The sequence below is a fragment of the Rana temporaria genome, chromosome 4 (genome assembly GCF_905171775.1).
Source record: "Rana temporaria chromosome 4, aRanTem1.1, whole genome shotgun sequence".
NCBI classification, from domain to species: Eukaryota; Metazoa; Chordata; class Amphibia; order Anura; family Ranidae; genus Rana; species Rana temporaria.
The window spans coordinates 479,632,627-479,649,790 of record NC_053492.1 but is presented as its reverse complement, the minus strand read 5'-3'; the positions used below and the strand labels follow the sequence as shown (position 1 = coordinate 479,649,790).

Genomic DNA, 17,164 nt, shown 5'->3' with positions numbered 1-17,164 from the left:
CCTGAACACTTACCCTCCCTGGGCACTAAACTCTCTCTAACCTGGACACCTACCTAAACACTCAACCTTCCCCTACCTGGACACTCAACTCAACCTTCCCCTACCTGAACACCCAACTCAACCTTCCCTTACCTGGACACTCAACTCAACCTTCCCCTACCTGGACACTCAACTCAACCTTCCCCTACCTGGACACTCAACTCAACCTTCCCCTACCTGGACATTCAACTCAACCTTCCCCTACCTGAACACTCAACTCAGCCCTCCCCTACCTGGACACTCAACTTAACCTTCCCCTACCTGGACACTCAACTCAGCCCTCCCCTACCTGAACACCCAACTTAACCTTCCCCTACCTGGACATTCAACTCAACCTCCCCCTACCTGAACACTCAACTCAGCCCTCCCCTACCTGGACACTCAACTTAACCTTCCCCTACCTGGACACTCAACTCAGCCCTCCCCTACCTGGACACTCAACTCAACCTTCCCATACCTGGACACTCAGCTCAACCTTCCCCTATCTGGACACTCAACTCAACCTTCCCCTTCCTGGACACTCAACTCAACCTTCCCCTACCTGGACATTCAACTTAACCTTCCCCTACCTGGACACTCAACTCAACCTTCCCCTTCCTGGACACTCAACTTAACCTTCTCCTACCTGGACACTCAACTCAACCTTCCCCTACCTGGACACTCAACTCAACCTTCCCCTACCTGGACACTTAACTTAACCTTCCCCTACCTGAACACTCAACTCAACCTTCCCCTACCTGGACACTCAACTCAACCTTCCCCTACCTGAACACCCAACTTAACCTTCCCCTACCTGGACACTCAACTCAACCTTCCCCTACCTGGACACTCAACTCAACCTCCCCCTACCTGAACACTCAACTCAACCTTCCCCTACCTGGACACTCAACTCAACCCTCCCCTACCTGGACACTCAACTTAACCTTCCCCTACCTGGACACTCAACTTAACCTTCCCCTACCTGGACACTCAACTCAACCTTCCCCTACCTGGACACCCAACTTAACCTTCCCCTACCTGGACACCCAACTTAACCTTCCTCTACCTGGACACTCAACTCAACCTTCCCCTACCTGGACACTCAACTTAACCTTCCCCTACCTGGACACTCAACTTAACCTTCCCCTACCTGGACACTCAACTCAACCTTCCCCTACCTGGACATTCAACTCAACCTTGCTCTACCTGGACACTCAACTCAACCTTCCCCTATCTGAACACCCAACTCAGCCCTCCCCTACCTGGACACTCAACTCAACCCTCCCCTACCTGGACACTCAACTTAACCTTCCCCTACCTGGACATTCAACTCAACCCTCCCCTACCTGGACACTCAACTTAACCTTCCCCTACCTGGACACTCAACTCAACCTTCCTCTACCTGGACACTCAACTTGACCTTCCCCTACCTGGACACTCAACTCAACCTTCCCCTACCTGGGCACTCAGCTCAACCTTCCCCTACCTGAACACCCAACTCAGCCCTCCCCTACCTGGACACTCAACTCAACCTCCCCCTACCTGGACACTCAACTCAACCCTCCCCTACCTGGACACTCAACTCAACCCTCCCCTACCTGGACACTCAACTTAACCTTCCCCTACCTGGACACTCAACTCAGCCCTCCCCTACCTGGACACTCAACTCAACCTTCCCCTACCTGGACACTCAACTCAACCTTCCCCTTCCTGGACACTCAACTCAACCCTCCCCTACCTGGACACTCAACTCAACCCTCCCCTACCTGAACACCCAACTCAGCCCTCCCCTACCTGGACACTCAACTCAGCCCTCCCCTACCTGAACACCCAACTCAGCCCTCCCCTACCTGGACACTCAACTCAACCTTCCCCTACCTGGACACTCAACTCAACCTTCCCCTTCCTGGACACTCAACTTAACCCTCCCCTACCTGAACACCCAACTCGGCCCTCCCCTACCTGAACACCCAACTCGGCCCTCCCCTACCTGGACACTCAACTCAACTTTCCCCTACCTGGACACTCAACTCAACCTTCCCCTACCTGGACACTCAACTTAACCTTCCCCTACCTGGACACTCAACTCAACCTCCCCTACCTGGACACTCAACTCAACCTTCCCCTACCTGGACACTCAACTTAACCTTCCCCTACCTGAACACCCAACTTAACCTTCCTCTACCTGGACACTCAACTCAACCTTCCCCTACCTGGACACTCAACTTAACCTTCCCCTACCTGGATATTCAACTCAACCTCCCCTACCTGGACACTCAACTCAACCCTCCCCTACCTGGACACTCAACTCAACCCTCCCCTACCTGGACACTCAACTCAACCCTCCCCTACCTGGACACTCAACTCAACCCTCCCCTACCTGGACACTCAACTCAACCTTCCCCTACCTGAACACCCAACTCAGCCCTCCCCTACCTGGACACTCAACTCAGCCCTCCCCTACCTGGACACTCAACTTAACCTTCCCCTACCTGGACACTCAACTCAACCTCCCCTACCTGGACACTCAACTCAACCTTCCCCTACCTGGACACTCAACTCAACCCTCCCCTACCTGGACACTCAGCTCAACCTTCCCCTACCTGGACACCCAACTTAACCCTCCCCTACCTGGACACTCAACTTAACCTTCCCCTACCTGGACACTCAACTTAACCTTCCCCTACCTGGACACCCAACTTAACCCTCCCCTACCTGGACACTCAACTTAACCTTCCCCTACCTGGACACCCAACTTAACCCTCCCCTACCTGGACACTCAACTTAACCCTCCCCTACCTGGACACTCAACTTAACCTTCCCCTACCTGGACACCCAACTTAACCCTCCCCTACCTGGACACTCAACTTAACCTTCCCCTTCCTGGACACTCAACTTAACCTTCCCCTTCCTGGACACTCAACTTAACCTTCCCCTACCTGGACACTCAACTTAACCTTCCCCTTCCTGGACACTCAACTTAACCTTCCCCTACCTGGACACTCAACTTAACCTTCCCCTACCTGGACACTCAACTTAACCTTCCCCTACCTGGACACTCAACTTAACCTTCTCCTACCTGGACACTCAACTCAACCTTCCCCTACCTGGACACTCAACTCAACCTTCCCCGGACACTCAGCTCAATCTTCCCCTTCCTGGACACTCAACTTGACCCTCCCCTACCTGGACACTCAACCCTCCCTACTTGACTACCTACCCCTCTTCACCTGAATACTCCACCTTCCTGACCAGAACATTTAACTCTCTCACCTGAACTTTCAACCCTTACTTTACCTGGACACCTAACCTTCCCCCTCCCTTCACCTGAATATTCCACCCCCTCCCCCCCCCCCCGACCCTCTATAAGTTTCCGCAGCTCTTCAGAGTTCTCAGGAAACCTCAGCAGAGATTGGGGGGGGGGGGTTTTACGAGGGACGGTGACACGACTCTTAGGACAGCGGTCTGTGTATCTTGGAAGGAACTCACAATGTATCAACAATCCCCGACAACAATGTATCAACAATCCTCGACAACAATGTATCAACAATCCCCGACAACAATGTATCAACAATCCCCGACAACAATGTATCAACAATCCCCGACAACAATGGCCCAGATTCAAGTAGCAATTGCGCCTGTGTAACCATAGGTTACACAGCGCAATTGCTTACTTGCTCCGGCGTTACGAATGCTCCTGATTCAGGAACATCGCTACGCCGACTGCAGCCTTAAATCTGCGTGGCATAAGGCTCTTATGCCACGCAGATTTTAGGCTGCATTCTTGCGATGGCCGCTAGGGGGCGCTCCCATTGTGGTCAGCGTATAGTATGCAAATTGCATACTAACACCGATTCACAATGTTGCGCGGGCCCTGCGTACGCAATTTACGTTGTTTCCGTACGGCGTGTTTAGCGTAAGGCTGCCCCTTCTAATAGCAGGGGCAGCCAATGCTAAAGTATACCCGTCGTTCCCGCGTCGCAACGTTCAAATTTTACGTAGTTTGCGTAAGTGAATCGTGAATGGCGCTGGACGCCATTCACGTTCACTTTGAAGCAAATGATGTCCTTGCGACGTCATTTACCGCAATGCACGTCGGGAAAGTTTCCCGACGCAGCATGCGCCCTATGCTCGGCGCGGGAACGCGTCTAATTTAAATGATTCCCGCCCCCTGCGGGATCATTTAAATTGCGCGCGCTTACGCCGGGCAATTTTGCCGGCGCCCCCACGCAATTTACGGAGCTACTGCTCCGTGAATCGAGGGCAGCGGCGCAAATTTGCGGGGGCGCAGGGCAAAATCGTTGCCCTGTGCCTCCGTAATTTATGCGCAAATCTTACTGAATCTGGGCCAATGTATATTTTATATCTTCTCCAAGATTCTAATCTCCTCCTAATTCACTTCTCCGTTCTTCTCTCTTCCAGAAAATGCTGCTAAAGAAGAATTGCGGATCAAAGACTAGAGTCATTAAAATCCGGGTAAGTACCCGTCCGTCTCATCACTCATACAGAGGTCATAGTCCTGAGACAGCAAAACCCTGCAGAGGTTCTAACCCCAGACTGCTTGATAGTTGCAATGGCCTTGTCCCAATAACTAACAGACAGCAATATACTTGCAAATCCATCCACTGCTGTACACTTACAGGCTCCGCCCACCCAGTGACGCATTGGCATATTGGGGTAATGACATCACCACTATTCCCGCCCCCTCCTTGTTTACATATACATTTCCCGACTGACAGCGGTGGCAGATCACGCCACAGCGCAGCCCGTGCCCGGCCAATGCCCACTACAGCCACTACTCCCCTTAGCAGAGGCGGCTCTAGGCTTTGTGAGGCAAAACTTCTCATGGGGCCCCACCCACACCCATGATGGGAAAAATAATTCAAGCACAAGAGCCTCTTCCCCACAACCCTGGCCGGTGGCTGTGGGGGTCTGTGGGCAGGGGGGCTTATCGGAATCTGGAAGCCCCAACAAGGGGGCCCCCAGATCCTGCTCTTTAATAACTAAGGGGCGGGGTCCACCCGGTGATGTCACGTGCTCAACCCGCCCCCTTGTGACATCATTGACTGAGGGCATGCTGGGTCATTGACGTCACAAGGGGTGGTGTCACCGATATTTACTGGTTGTTAGAGACGCTGGCAGCCCCCCCGCTCCTGAGTCAGGGCTCTGAGCACAGCAACGTTAAGGTCCCCTGTCCCTCAAAACCGGGGTAATGCATCCGGTAAGTTAGGTGGCCGTAGGGCCCCTGTGAGTGTGAGGCCTTAGGCGACCGCCTAATTTGCCTAATTAAAGAGCCGCCCCTGCCCCTTAGCAACAGAGGCCCGGATTCAGATAGGAGATATGATGGCGTATCTCCTGATACGCCGTCGTATCTCTGAGTGCGCGCCGTCGTATCTATGCGCCTGATTCAGAGAATCAGTTACGCATAGATATGCCTAAGATCCGACCGGCGTAAGTCTCTTACACCGTCGTATCTTAGGCTGCATATTTACACTGGCCGCTAGGTGGTGCTTCCGTATAGTTACGCAAAGAATATGCTAATTAGGTATTTACGCCGATTCAGAAACGTACGTCCCGCCGGCGCATTTTCTACGTTGTTTACGTTAGGCTTTTTTCGGCGTATAGTTACCCCTGCTATACGAGGCGTAGCTAATGTTAAGTATGGCCGTCGTTCCCGCGCCGAGTTTTTAAAATTTTACGTCGTTTGCGTAAGTCGTTCGCGAATAGGGCTGGACGTCATTTACGTTCACGTCGAATCCAATACGTCCTTGCGGCGTACTTTGGAGCAATGCACACTGGGATATTTCACGGACGGCGCATGCGCAGTTAAAAAAAAACGTTGAAAACGCGGGGTCATCTCAAATTTGGATAAAACATGCCCACAACATCCCCATTTGAATTAGGCGGGCTTACGCCGCCACACATATACGTTACGCCGCCGTAACTAAGGGCGCAAGTTCTTTGTGCATACGGAACTTGCGCCCAAAGTTACATTGGCGGAACGTATCTGAGATACGTTACGCCGGCAGATAGACAGACGAATCTATCTGAATCCGGCCCAGACTGTAAAAGTGTGAATGAACCCCCCCCCCCAAAAAAAAAAACGTCCCTTCACTGGACAGGACAGCGGCGGAGTCCTGCTGTTCCTGAGCGTCTTGTCTGGACATTGGCCCGGATTCAAAGAGATTTGCCCCTTTTTTACGGAGGCACAGGGCAGCGTTTTTGCCCTGCGCCCCCGCAAATTATCTGCGCTGCGCGCGATTCACGGAGCAGTAGCTCCGTAAATTGCGTGTGCGCTCTTTAAAATTGCCCTGCGTAAGGGCGCCTAATGTAAATGATCCCGTAGGGAGCGGGAATCATTTAAATTAGGCGCGCTCCCGCGCCGAGCGTAGAGCGCATGCTCCGTCGGGAAACTTTCCCGACGTGCATTGTGGCAAATGACGTCGCAAGGACGTCATTTGCTTCAAAGTGAACGTGAATGGCGTCCAGCTGCATTCACGAATCACTTACGCAAACGACGTGAAATTCAAATTTCACGTCGCGGGAAGGGCGGGTATACTTTAGCATTGGCTGCCCCTGCTATTAGAAGAGGCAGCCTTACGCGAAAGACGCCGTACGGAAACTCCGTAACTTGCGTACGCAGGGCCCCCTAGCGGTCATCACAAGAATGCAGCCTAAAATCAGCGTGGCATAAGAGCCTTATGCCGCGCGGATTTTAGGCTGCAGTCGGCGTTACGATGTTCCTGAATCAGGAGCATTCGTAACGCCGGAGCAAGTCAGCAATTGCGCTGCGTAACTATGGTTACACAGGCGCAATTGCTCTCTGAATCCGGGCCAATGTAGAGAACTGCGGGCAGCTCAGGCCCCCGGGTTTCCTGCTCCTTATCTCTCCTCCCCTCCTCCCGGCACGGCGGCGTCTTTGAATCCCCGGCCAGAGACTTGTTTTGACATATTGCGTTCTTGTTTTAATATCCGTGACATTCCGCAGTTTATTTTTAATTAGGCCTTTTTATTTTATTTTTTACTGCGAACAATGGAGACACTCCCTGATGAGAAAAGTCGATCTTTACTTTTTTTTACAGCGACATTGGTTTAAATAATCGCCAACAAGTCTGCAGTGCAGAATCTGCTGAATCCAAATATCACATTTAGGTAGATTCACAAAGAGTTAGGCCGGCTTATCAGTAGATTATCAGTAGATAAGCCGGCCTAACTCTGAATCTACGCCGGCGTTTGTTTAAGTGTATTCTCAAACAGAGATACACTTAAACATATCTAAGATACGACAGCTTGCGCCGTCCTATCTTAGCTTGCAATTTTTTGGATGGCTGCTAGATGGCGCTTCCATTGCGGACGGCGTAGATTATGTAAATTAGCTTTTACGCCGATTCCCGAACGTACGCGACCCCGCCGCAGTCGATTAACGTTGTTTCCGTAAGGCCTTGGGCGGCCTAAAGTTATTCCACCTATGAGGTGGAATAACAATGTTAAAGTATGGCCGCCGTTCCCGCCGCGAGGTTCGAATTTTTAACGTCGTTTGCGTAAGTCGTCCGCGAATCGGGAGTTACGTCGTTTACGTCCGCGTCGAAATCAATAGGCCCGTACGGCGTACTTAGCCGCAATGCGCACTGGGAAATGTAGTCGCCCGGCGCATGCGCAGTGTCAAAAAACGTAAAAAAACGTGAGGTCAAGCCTCATTTCCATACAACACGCCCCCCTCCAAGTCATTTAAATTAGGCGCCCTTACGCCCGCTCGTTTGAGGCTACGCCGCCGTAGATTAGCAGGTAAGTAGATTGTGAATCACTACAAGCCTAAATAATTTACAGCGGTGTAGCCTAAAAAGGCTAGGCTAGGCCGTCCTAAAGTAACACCAATGTACGTGAATCTACCTAATTGTATCAATTGTTCTGTGCGAGATTCCTGATCTCACCCCCCTCCCCCCCAACTGTTCTAATAATTATTCATATTTTATATATAATATTACTACAGTATCTTATAATTAGAGGGGCCCTGAAACTATAAAATAAATATATTTTTACTGTATATATCATTGTATTATATTTGACTTTTTAATTCATAACATGAATTTTACATTAATATGAATTTATTGTCGGTTGTTACCGTCAAGAAAAGAAGAAAACGCATCCCTTTAACCACTTCAGCCCCGGAAGATTAAGCTGCCCAATGACCGGGGCCCCTTGTTGCGATTCGGCACTGCGTCGCTTTAACTGACAATTGCGCGGTCGTGCGACGTGGCTCCCAAACAAAATTGGCGTCCTTTTTTTCCCCCACAAATAGAGCTTTCTTTTGGTGGTATTTGATCACCTCTGCGGTTTTTATTTTTTGCGCTATAAACAAAAATAGAGCGACAATTTAAAAAAAATATATATATTTTTTTTAATATAATAAATATCCCCAAAAAAGAAATAAAAAATCTGTGTTCTTCATATCTCTGTAAGTAGCGTTGAAGACTCCGCCCTACGTGTTTCATCACAACTGAGATAATCGGGGGGCATTTTGAGATGTGAGCGAACCCGAACTGTAAAGTTCGGGTTTGGTACGGACTTTGGGTTTTTCCCAAACCCGGACCTGAACCCGAATAATTGCTGAAAGTTCGGGTCCGGGTTCAAAGTTCGGGGGAAAAAAATGCGCGGAGGTCCCCGCAAATTCAATAACCAGACCCTTTAGGTCTGGTATGGATATTAAGGGGAACCCCGCCGTCAATTAAAAAAAAAATTACGTGGGGTTCCCCCCAAATATCCATAACCAGACCCTTCAGGTCTAGTGTAGATTTTAAGGGGAACTCCACCCCAAATAAAAAAAAAATGGCGTGGAGTTCCCCCTAAAATCCACACCAGACCCCTTATCCGAGCACGTTGACCTGGCCGGCCGCAGAAAAGAGGGGGGGACAGAGTGCGGCCCCCCCCTCTCCTGAACCGCACCAGGCCACATGCCCTCAACATTGGGAGGGTGCTTTGGGGTGCCCCCCCAAAGCACCTTGTCCCCATGTTGATGGGGACAAGGGTCTCATCCCCACAACCCTTGCCCGGTGGTTGTGGGGGTCTGCGGGCGGGAGGCTTATCAGAATCTGGAAGACCCCTTTAACAAAGGGGACCCCCAGATCTGAAGATTTCTGAAACTAACTTTTTACACTTCCTTCGTGAAATGGTAGGGGTACAGTGTACCCCATTACCATTTCACACAGGGGGGGGGGGTCAGGATGTGTGGGTCCCCTTTGTTAAAGGGGTCTTCCAGATTCTGATAAGCCCCCTGCCCGCATACCCCCACAACCACCGGGCAAGGGTTGTGGGGATGAGACCCTTGTCCCCATCAACATGGGGACAAGGTGCTTTGGGGGGCACCCCAAAGCACCCTCCCAATGTTGAGGGCATGTGGCCTGGTGCGGTTCAGGAGAGGGGGGGCCGCACTCTGTCCCCCCCTCTTTTCTGCGGCCGGCCAGGTCAACGTGCTCGGATAAGGGGTCTGGTGTGGATTTTAGGGGGAACTCCACGCCATTTTTTTTTTAATTTGGGGTGGAGTTCCCCTTAAAATCTACACTAGACCTGAAGGGTCTGGTTATGGATATTTGGGGGGAACCCCACGTCATTTTTTTTTAAATTGACGGCAGGGTTCCCCTTAATATCCATACCAGACCTAAAGGGTCTGGTTATTGAATTTGCGGGGACCTCCGAGCATTTTTTTTTTTTTTTTTTTACTAAAAGTCCGTGTCCCATTGACTTCAATGGGGTTCGGAGTAAATCACTGTTGCACCACCCACAAGGTACTTACACTACTTGCTTAAAAAAATCAAAAAAATCTGTGTTCTTCATATCTCTGTAAGTAGCGTTGAAGACTCCGCCCTACGTGTTTCGTCACAGCTGACGTCATCGGGGGGTATTTTATCTCTGTAAGTAGCGTTGACGAAACGTCTCGCTAAAAAAAAAAAAAACGGAAAATGTTTTTCCCTTTAAATCCCTTTGTGTCGGTCTTTAAACATTCCACAGTACAGTGTAAACACTGGAGCTTTTATAATAATTGTTCCACGTAGACCGTCAATAAACATGTTTACTCCATCACACCCTAGAAATGGAGAGAGAACGCGTCTGCCGGCCAAGTTTTTTTTTTTTTTTTTTGCAATTAGCCTGCGGGGGAGGGGTGCGCCACGCGTAATACGCTTGTCCTGTGAGCTGACAATAGGCCATTGTGTGTCGATCCATTTGTTGGAGGCTCGAAGGTCTTATAAACAGGCTGATCTACACTTGGAAGACGAAACGCACTTGGCAACGCGCGGCCCCTGCAGATAAGTGCACCCTCTGGAATTTTGGCATGCCCCATTGCGGGGGTCATCCAACGTATTAAGAAACAAAGTAGAGATGTTTAAGAATGCCTGAGAAGTCTCGGCACGTCCTGTAGATCCTACAGAACTTCCCCCTCCCCCCTCCTCGTGGTTCTTTTTTATTTGCATTCATGTTTAGGTGTTTAGGTACGGCGTGAAGGTGATCATGCCACAACGCCAGCCAAAAACATTTTTTTATGAACTGGTCATACCTGGTTTTCTCAAACTTTTTAACCCTAGAGGAACCCCAAAAAATTATTTTCAGGTCTTGAGGTACCCCTTACTAAAACCAATTCATCAGGGGCCAATAGGAACAATGCCCCTTATAGTGGTGGCCAATAGGAACAATGCCCCTTATAGTGGTGGCCAATAGGAACAATGCCCCTTATACTGGCGGCCAATAGGAACAATGCCCCTTATAGTGGTGGCCAATAGGAACAATGCCCCCTATAGTGGTGGCCAATAGTAACAACGCCCCTTGTACTGGTGGCCAATAGTAACAACGCCCCTTGTACTGGTGGCCAATCGGAACAATGCCCCTTATACTGGTGGGCAATCAGAACAATGCCCCTTATACTGGTGGCCAATAGGAACAATGCCCCTTATAGTGGTGGCCAATAGGAACAATGCCCCTTATAGTGGTGGCCAATAGGAACAATGCCCCTTATAGTGGTGGCCAATAGGAACAATGCCCCCTATAGTGGTGGCCAATAGTAACAACGCCCCTTATAGTGGTGGCCAATAGTAACAACGCCCCTTGTACTGGTGGCCAATCGGAACAATGCCCCTTATACTGGTGGGCAATCAGAACAATGCCCCTTATACTGGTGGCCAATATAAACAATGCCCCTTATACTGGTGGCCAATAGGAACAATGCCCCTTATAGTGGTGGCCAATAGAAACAATGCCCCTTATAGTGGTGGCCAATAGGAACAATGCCCCTTATACTGGTGGCCAATAGAAACAATGCCCCTTATAGTGGTGGCCAATAGAAACAATGCCCCTTATACTGGTGGCCAATAGGAACAATGCCCCTTATAGTGGTGGCCAATAGGAACAATGCCTCTTATAGTGGTGGCCAATAGGAACAATGCCCCTTATAGTGATGGCCAATAGGAACAATGCCTCTTATAGTGGTGGCCAATAGGAACAATGCCTCTTATAGTGGTGGCCAATAGGAACAATGCCCCTTATAGTGATGGCCAATAGGAACAATGCCCCTTATAGTGATGGCCAATAGGAACAATGCCCCTTATAGTGGTGGCCAATAGGAACAATGCCCCTTATAGTGGTGGCCAATAGGAACAATGCCCCTTATAGTGATGGCCAATAGGAACAATGCCCCTTATAGTGATGGCCAATAGGAACAATGCCCCTTATAGTGATGGCCAATAGGAACAATGCCCCTTATAGTGGTGGCCAATAGGAACAATGCCCCTTATAGTGGTGGCCAATAGGAACAATGCCCCTTATAGTGATGGCCAATAGGAACAATGCCCCTTATAGTGATGGCCAATAGGAACAATGCCCCTTATAGTGATGGCCAATAGGAACAATGCCCCTTATAGTGATGGCCAATAGGAACAATGCCCCTTATAGTGATGGCCAATAGGAACAATGCCCCTTATAGTGATGGCCAATAGGAACAATGCCCCTTATAGTGGTGGCCAATTGTCCCCCTCAAAGTGGTGCTCAGAATGCCACCCTTAACCGCTTGCCGACCGCCGCACGACTTTTTACTTCGACAGAATGGCATGGCTGCGCAAATGGGCATATATATGTCCCCTTTCATTTTCCGCCGTGTGGTCACACGCGCCGCTGCGCGACCCTGTCACGAGCCCCATGACCGTGCCCGCGGGACGCGCGGACTCGATGTCCACTTAAGGACCACCTCCTGCACATTTTCGTCGGCAGAATGGCACGGCTGGGCACATGCACGTACAGGTACTTCCTGTGCTAGTGCCCAGCCGTGGGTCGCGGGCGCGCGCCCGTGGCCCGGTCCGAAGCTCCGGGACGGCGGGACCCGCGGACCCGATCATCGCTGGAGTCCCGCGATCGGTCCCCGGAGCTGAAGAACAGGGAGAGCCGTGTGTAAACACACCTTCCCCGTTCTTCACTGTGGCAGTGTCACTGATCGTGTGTTCCCTTTTATAGGGATACACAATCAATGTCACACCTACAGCCACACCCCCCTACAGTTAGAAACACAAATGAGGTCACACATAACCCCATCAGCGCCCCCTTGTGGTTAACTCCCAAACTGCAATTGTCATTTTCACAGTAATCAGGGCATTTTTAATGCATTTTTTGCTGTGAAAATGACAATGGTCCCAAAAATGTGTCAAAATTGTCCGATGTGTCCGCCGTAATGTCGCAGTCACGAAAAAAATCGCTGATCGCCGCCATTAGTAGTAAAAAAAAAAAATTAATAAAAATGCAATAAAACTATCCCCTATTTTGTAAACGCTATAAATTTTGCGCAAACCAACCGATAAACGAAGAATACGTATCGGCCTAAACTGAGGAAAATTTTTTTTTTTAATATATTTTTGGGGGATATTTATTATAGCAAAAAGTTAAAAAATATTGTTTTTTTTTCAAAATTGTCGCTCTATTTTTGTTTATAGCGCAAAAAATAAAAACCGCAGAGGTGATCAAATACTACAAAAAGAAAGCTCTATTTGTGGGAAAAAAAATACGTCAATTTTGTTTGGGTACCACGTTGCACGACCGCGCAATTGTCAGTTAAAGCGACGCAGGGCCAAATCGCAAAAACTGCTCTGGTCTTTGGCCAGCCAAATGGTTCCGGGGCTGAAGTGGTTAAAGACAGCTAAAAAGATATTTGGTGTCATGCTGCTGGGCTGTGCTAAGTGATGCTGAACCTTGAACTCTGTAGGCGCCATTAAAAAGGTTAAAAGTGGGCGGAGGGAGGGGGATTATTGCGGTGCCAAAACAACTTAGTACACAATTATCATAAAATGACAAATTTTATTCTAATGATTTTAAAAACCACAAATTCCAAATATTAATTCACGTGAATATAGAAGGAAGCGTATACCATATACTGTTGGCCAAGGTGGTGTTGGCTTGTTATAGAGTCTTCCCTACTATTTTCGCCAAGACATTGGCTTCATCAGGGGGAATAGGACGTGACCAAAATAATTATAACTCTACAAAAAAATTATTATTATTTTTTTATTTTTTTAAAAACACACAACATCAAATAAAATAAAGTTTATTTGATGTTGTGTGTTTTTTCTAAAAAAAAAATGTCTTTTTGTAGAGTTATAATTATTTTGGTCACGTCCTATTCCCCCTGATGAAGCCAATGTCTTGGCGAAAGCAATAGGGAAGACTCTATACACTTCCTTCAATATTCAAACTTTTTTTTTTCATTCTGCACCGACTGTCTTTGAAATTTCCCCTAGCCCCTGTTCAAATCCAATCCGGGGACAAAACCGGGGACAGACTTGGTCCGGGGACAGTGTCCTCAATCCGGGGAAATGTCCCTGAAAACTGGGGATGTCTGGTCACCCTAGCCTAGGGTGGATTGCAAGAGTCCCCTGAGTGAGGCTATTCCTTGGAGGGTTCCTGGGAGAGGTGTCCCTATGGAGGAGGAGTCCCTATGGAGGAGGAGTCCCTATGGAGGAGGAGTCCCTATGGAGGAGCCCAGTCCTGTGATTCCTAGTGACCCCATGTGGAAGGAGAGACTGTTAGAGGGAGACGGCTGGTTAAAGTGCTGCAGATGCTTTCACATTTGAGTGCTGCGGACCGTCCACTAAATGTGATTGACTGTATTGCCAAATGACTTTAGAATGTATGTATGTCGATGTGATGTGACTGTTATGCCTCTCCCCAGGGCCGGTGCTACCACTAGGCAAACTAGGCAGCCGCCTAGGGCGCACTGCTGCCTAGGGGGCGCCCAACCACTGGTGTCCCTGCTCTCCTCTCTCTGCAACAAGCAACTAAGTCTCCGCATCAGCAGGCAGCCGCCGCTCCGTTCGCACATAGTGTCAGAGGCGCAGTGGTGGTAGAAGGACTGTGTCTGCGTCCCGACTCCCGAATGAGTGGACGTAGGCAAATATTCATTGATGGGCACTAGTGAGGCTGCATTTGATAGGCACTGGTGAGGCTGCAATGATGGGCCCTGGTGAGGCTGCATTTGATGGGCGCTGGTGAGGCTGCATTTGATGGGCGCTGGTGAGGCTGAATTTGATGGGCACTGGTAGGCTGAATTTGATGGGCGCTGGTGAGGCTGCATTGATGGGTGCCGGTGAGGCTGCATTGGATGATATAACCGTATACTGGTTACTGCCCGCTATGCTGGTTACTGCCCGATATTCTGGTTACGGCCCGGTATGCTGGTTACGGCCTGGTATGCTGGTTACTGCCCGGTATGCTGGTTACGGCCCCGGTATGCTGGTTACTGCCCGGTATGCTGGTTACGGCCCCGGTATGCTGGTTACGGCCCGGTATGCTGGTTACTGCCCGGTATGCTGGTTACTGCCCGGTATGCTGGTTACTGCCCGGTATGCTGGTTACTGCCCGGTATGCTGGTTACTGCCCGGTACGCTGGTTACGGCCCGGTATGCTGGTTACGGCCCGGTATGCTAGTTACTGCCCGGTATCCTGGTTACGGCCCGGTATGCTGGTTACTGCCCGGTATCCTGGTTGCGGCCCGGTATGCTGGTTACTGCCCGGTATGCTGGTTACTGCCCGGTATGCTGGTTACTGCCTGGTATACTGGTTACGGCCCGGTATGCTGGTTACGGCCCGGTATGCTGGTTACTGCCCGGTATCCTGGTTACGGCCCGGTATGCTGGTTACTGCCCGGTATCCTGGTTACGGCCCGGTATGCTGGTTACTGCCCGGTATGCTGGTTACTGCCTGGTATACTGGTTACTGCCTGGTATACTGGTTACGGCCCGGTATGCTGGTTACGGCCCGGTATGCTGGTTACTGCCTGGTATACTGGTTACTGCCTGGTATGCTGGTTACGGCCCGGTATGCTGGTTACTGCCCGGTATGCTGGTTACTGCCCGGTATGCTGTTACGGCCCGGTATGCTGGTTACGGCCCAGTATGCTGGTTACTGCCCGGTATGCTGGTTACTGCCCGGTATGCTGGTTACTGCCCGGTATGCTGGTTACGGCCTGGTATGCTGGTTACGGCCCGGTATGCTGGTCACTGCCCGGTATACTGGTTACTGCCCGGTATGCTGGTCACTGCCCGGTATACTGGTTACTGCCCGGTATGCTGGTTACTGCCCGGTATACTGGTTACTGCCCGGTATACTGGTTACTGCCCGGTATGCTGGGTACTGCCCTTGGCTTTGTTTGAGCTCGCACCATTCAGCAGCATGCCAACCCATCCCTATTGTAACCGCACATCTATTTTTCTTTCTTTTCTATCCTTGCCCATCTTTGCCGGTGATTTACGAGTTTCTTCTCCTGCCAGTTTCCAGCCTGTCTTCTGTGAAGAAACTTCTCCTGCCCTCCCACTCAGCAGATATTGAGAAAGCATTATCTGATAACCGCGGTGTTTACCCGAGCGGAGCAGAAATATGTCCGGGCAACCTTTGTTTGCTTCAAGTAATTACTGCTGAAAGTGTCCAGATCTTCAAGTCCCGGATATTCTTTATATGCCGAGTTTTTTGGAAGTAAACGCCAACTCCTTGCAAATGTGAGGATCTCCATTTAGTGTGGGCAAACGTACAGAACCCCCCCCCCCTCCCCCCTCCAAATGCTGCCATACATTTGCTTCCAGTGTAGGGTTCTGTGAATGTTGGAGCAGATCTAGTAGTAGTTTGTCATATTCGGCTGGACGTCTTCTAGAATGTTGAAGATGCTTTGTAGCTTCTCCAAGCCACTTCTTTAGTATTATTACGTTTTATGAAAATGGAAGGTTCTCCTGTATCCAGGTCAGGGGAAAACTAGTAGTAGTTGGTCACCTTCAGCTGGACTTGTTCTGTAATATTGAAGACTTTTGTAGCTTCTCCAAGCCACTTCTTCAGTATTAATAAGTATTACGAAAATGGAAGGTTCTCATGTATCCAGGACATGGTATAACTAGAAGTAGTGTCACCTTCAACTGGACTTGTTCCATAATGTTGAAGACTTTTTAAGCTTCTCCATGCCACTTCTTTCGGTTCTAATGAGTGTTGGGAAAATCGAAATTTCTTCTGTATCCAGGCCATGGTATAATTAGTAGTAGTTAGTCACCTTCAACTGGACTTGTTCTGTAATATTGAAGACTTTTGTACCTTCTCCATGCAACTTCTTTGGTTCTAATGAGTGTTGGGAAAATCGAGGTTCTCCTACATCCAGGACATGGTATAATTAGTAGTTAGTGACCTTCAACTGGACTTGTTCCATAATGTTGAAGGTGTCTTGTAGTTTCTCCAAGACATTTCTTTAGTCTTCTTAATATGTTAAGAAAATGGAAGGTTCTCATGTATCCAGGTCATGGCATAACTAGTATTTAATCACCTTCAGCTGGACTTGTAGCTTCTCCAGGCCACTTCTTCAGTTCTAATGAGTGTTGGAAAAATTGAGGTTCTCATGTATCAAGGCCATGGTATAACTGGTAGTATTTAGTCACCTTCAACTGGACTTGTTCCATAGTGTTAAAGACTTTTCAAGCTTCTCCATGTCACTTCTTTCGGTTCTAATGAGTGCTGGGAAAATCAAAGGTTCTCGTGTATCCAGGCCATGGTATAATTAGGAGTAGTTGGTCACCTTCAACTGGACTTGTTCCGTAATATTGAAGACTTTTGTAGCTTCTCCACGCAACTTCTTTGGTTCTAATGA

The 17,164-nt window shown here is 49.4% G+C and overlaps 1 protein-coding gene across 1 annotated transcript in view; it reads left to right on the top strand.

Annotated features, from left to right (window-relative positions):
* The window catches only part of LOC120938135, a 98,351-nt gene that overhangs the window by 62,833 nt on the left and 18,354 nt on the right, over positions 1 to 17,164 (top strand). Inside the window, exon 4 of the mRNA XM_040351851.1 lies at positions 4,441 to 4,494. Within this exon, the coding sequence (XP_040207785.1) occupies positions 4,441 to 4,494 (54 nt within the window). The remainder of the gene's footprint in view (positions 1 to 4,440; positions 4,495 to 17,164) is intronic.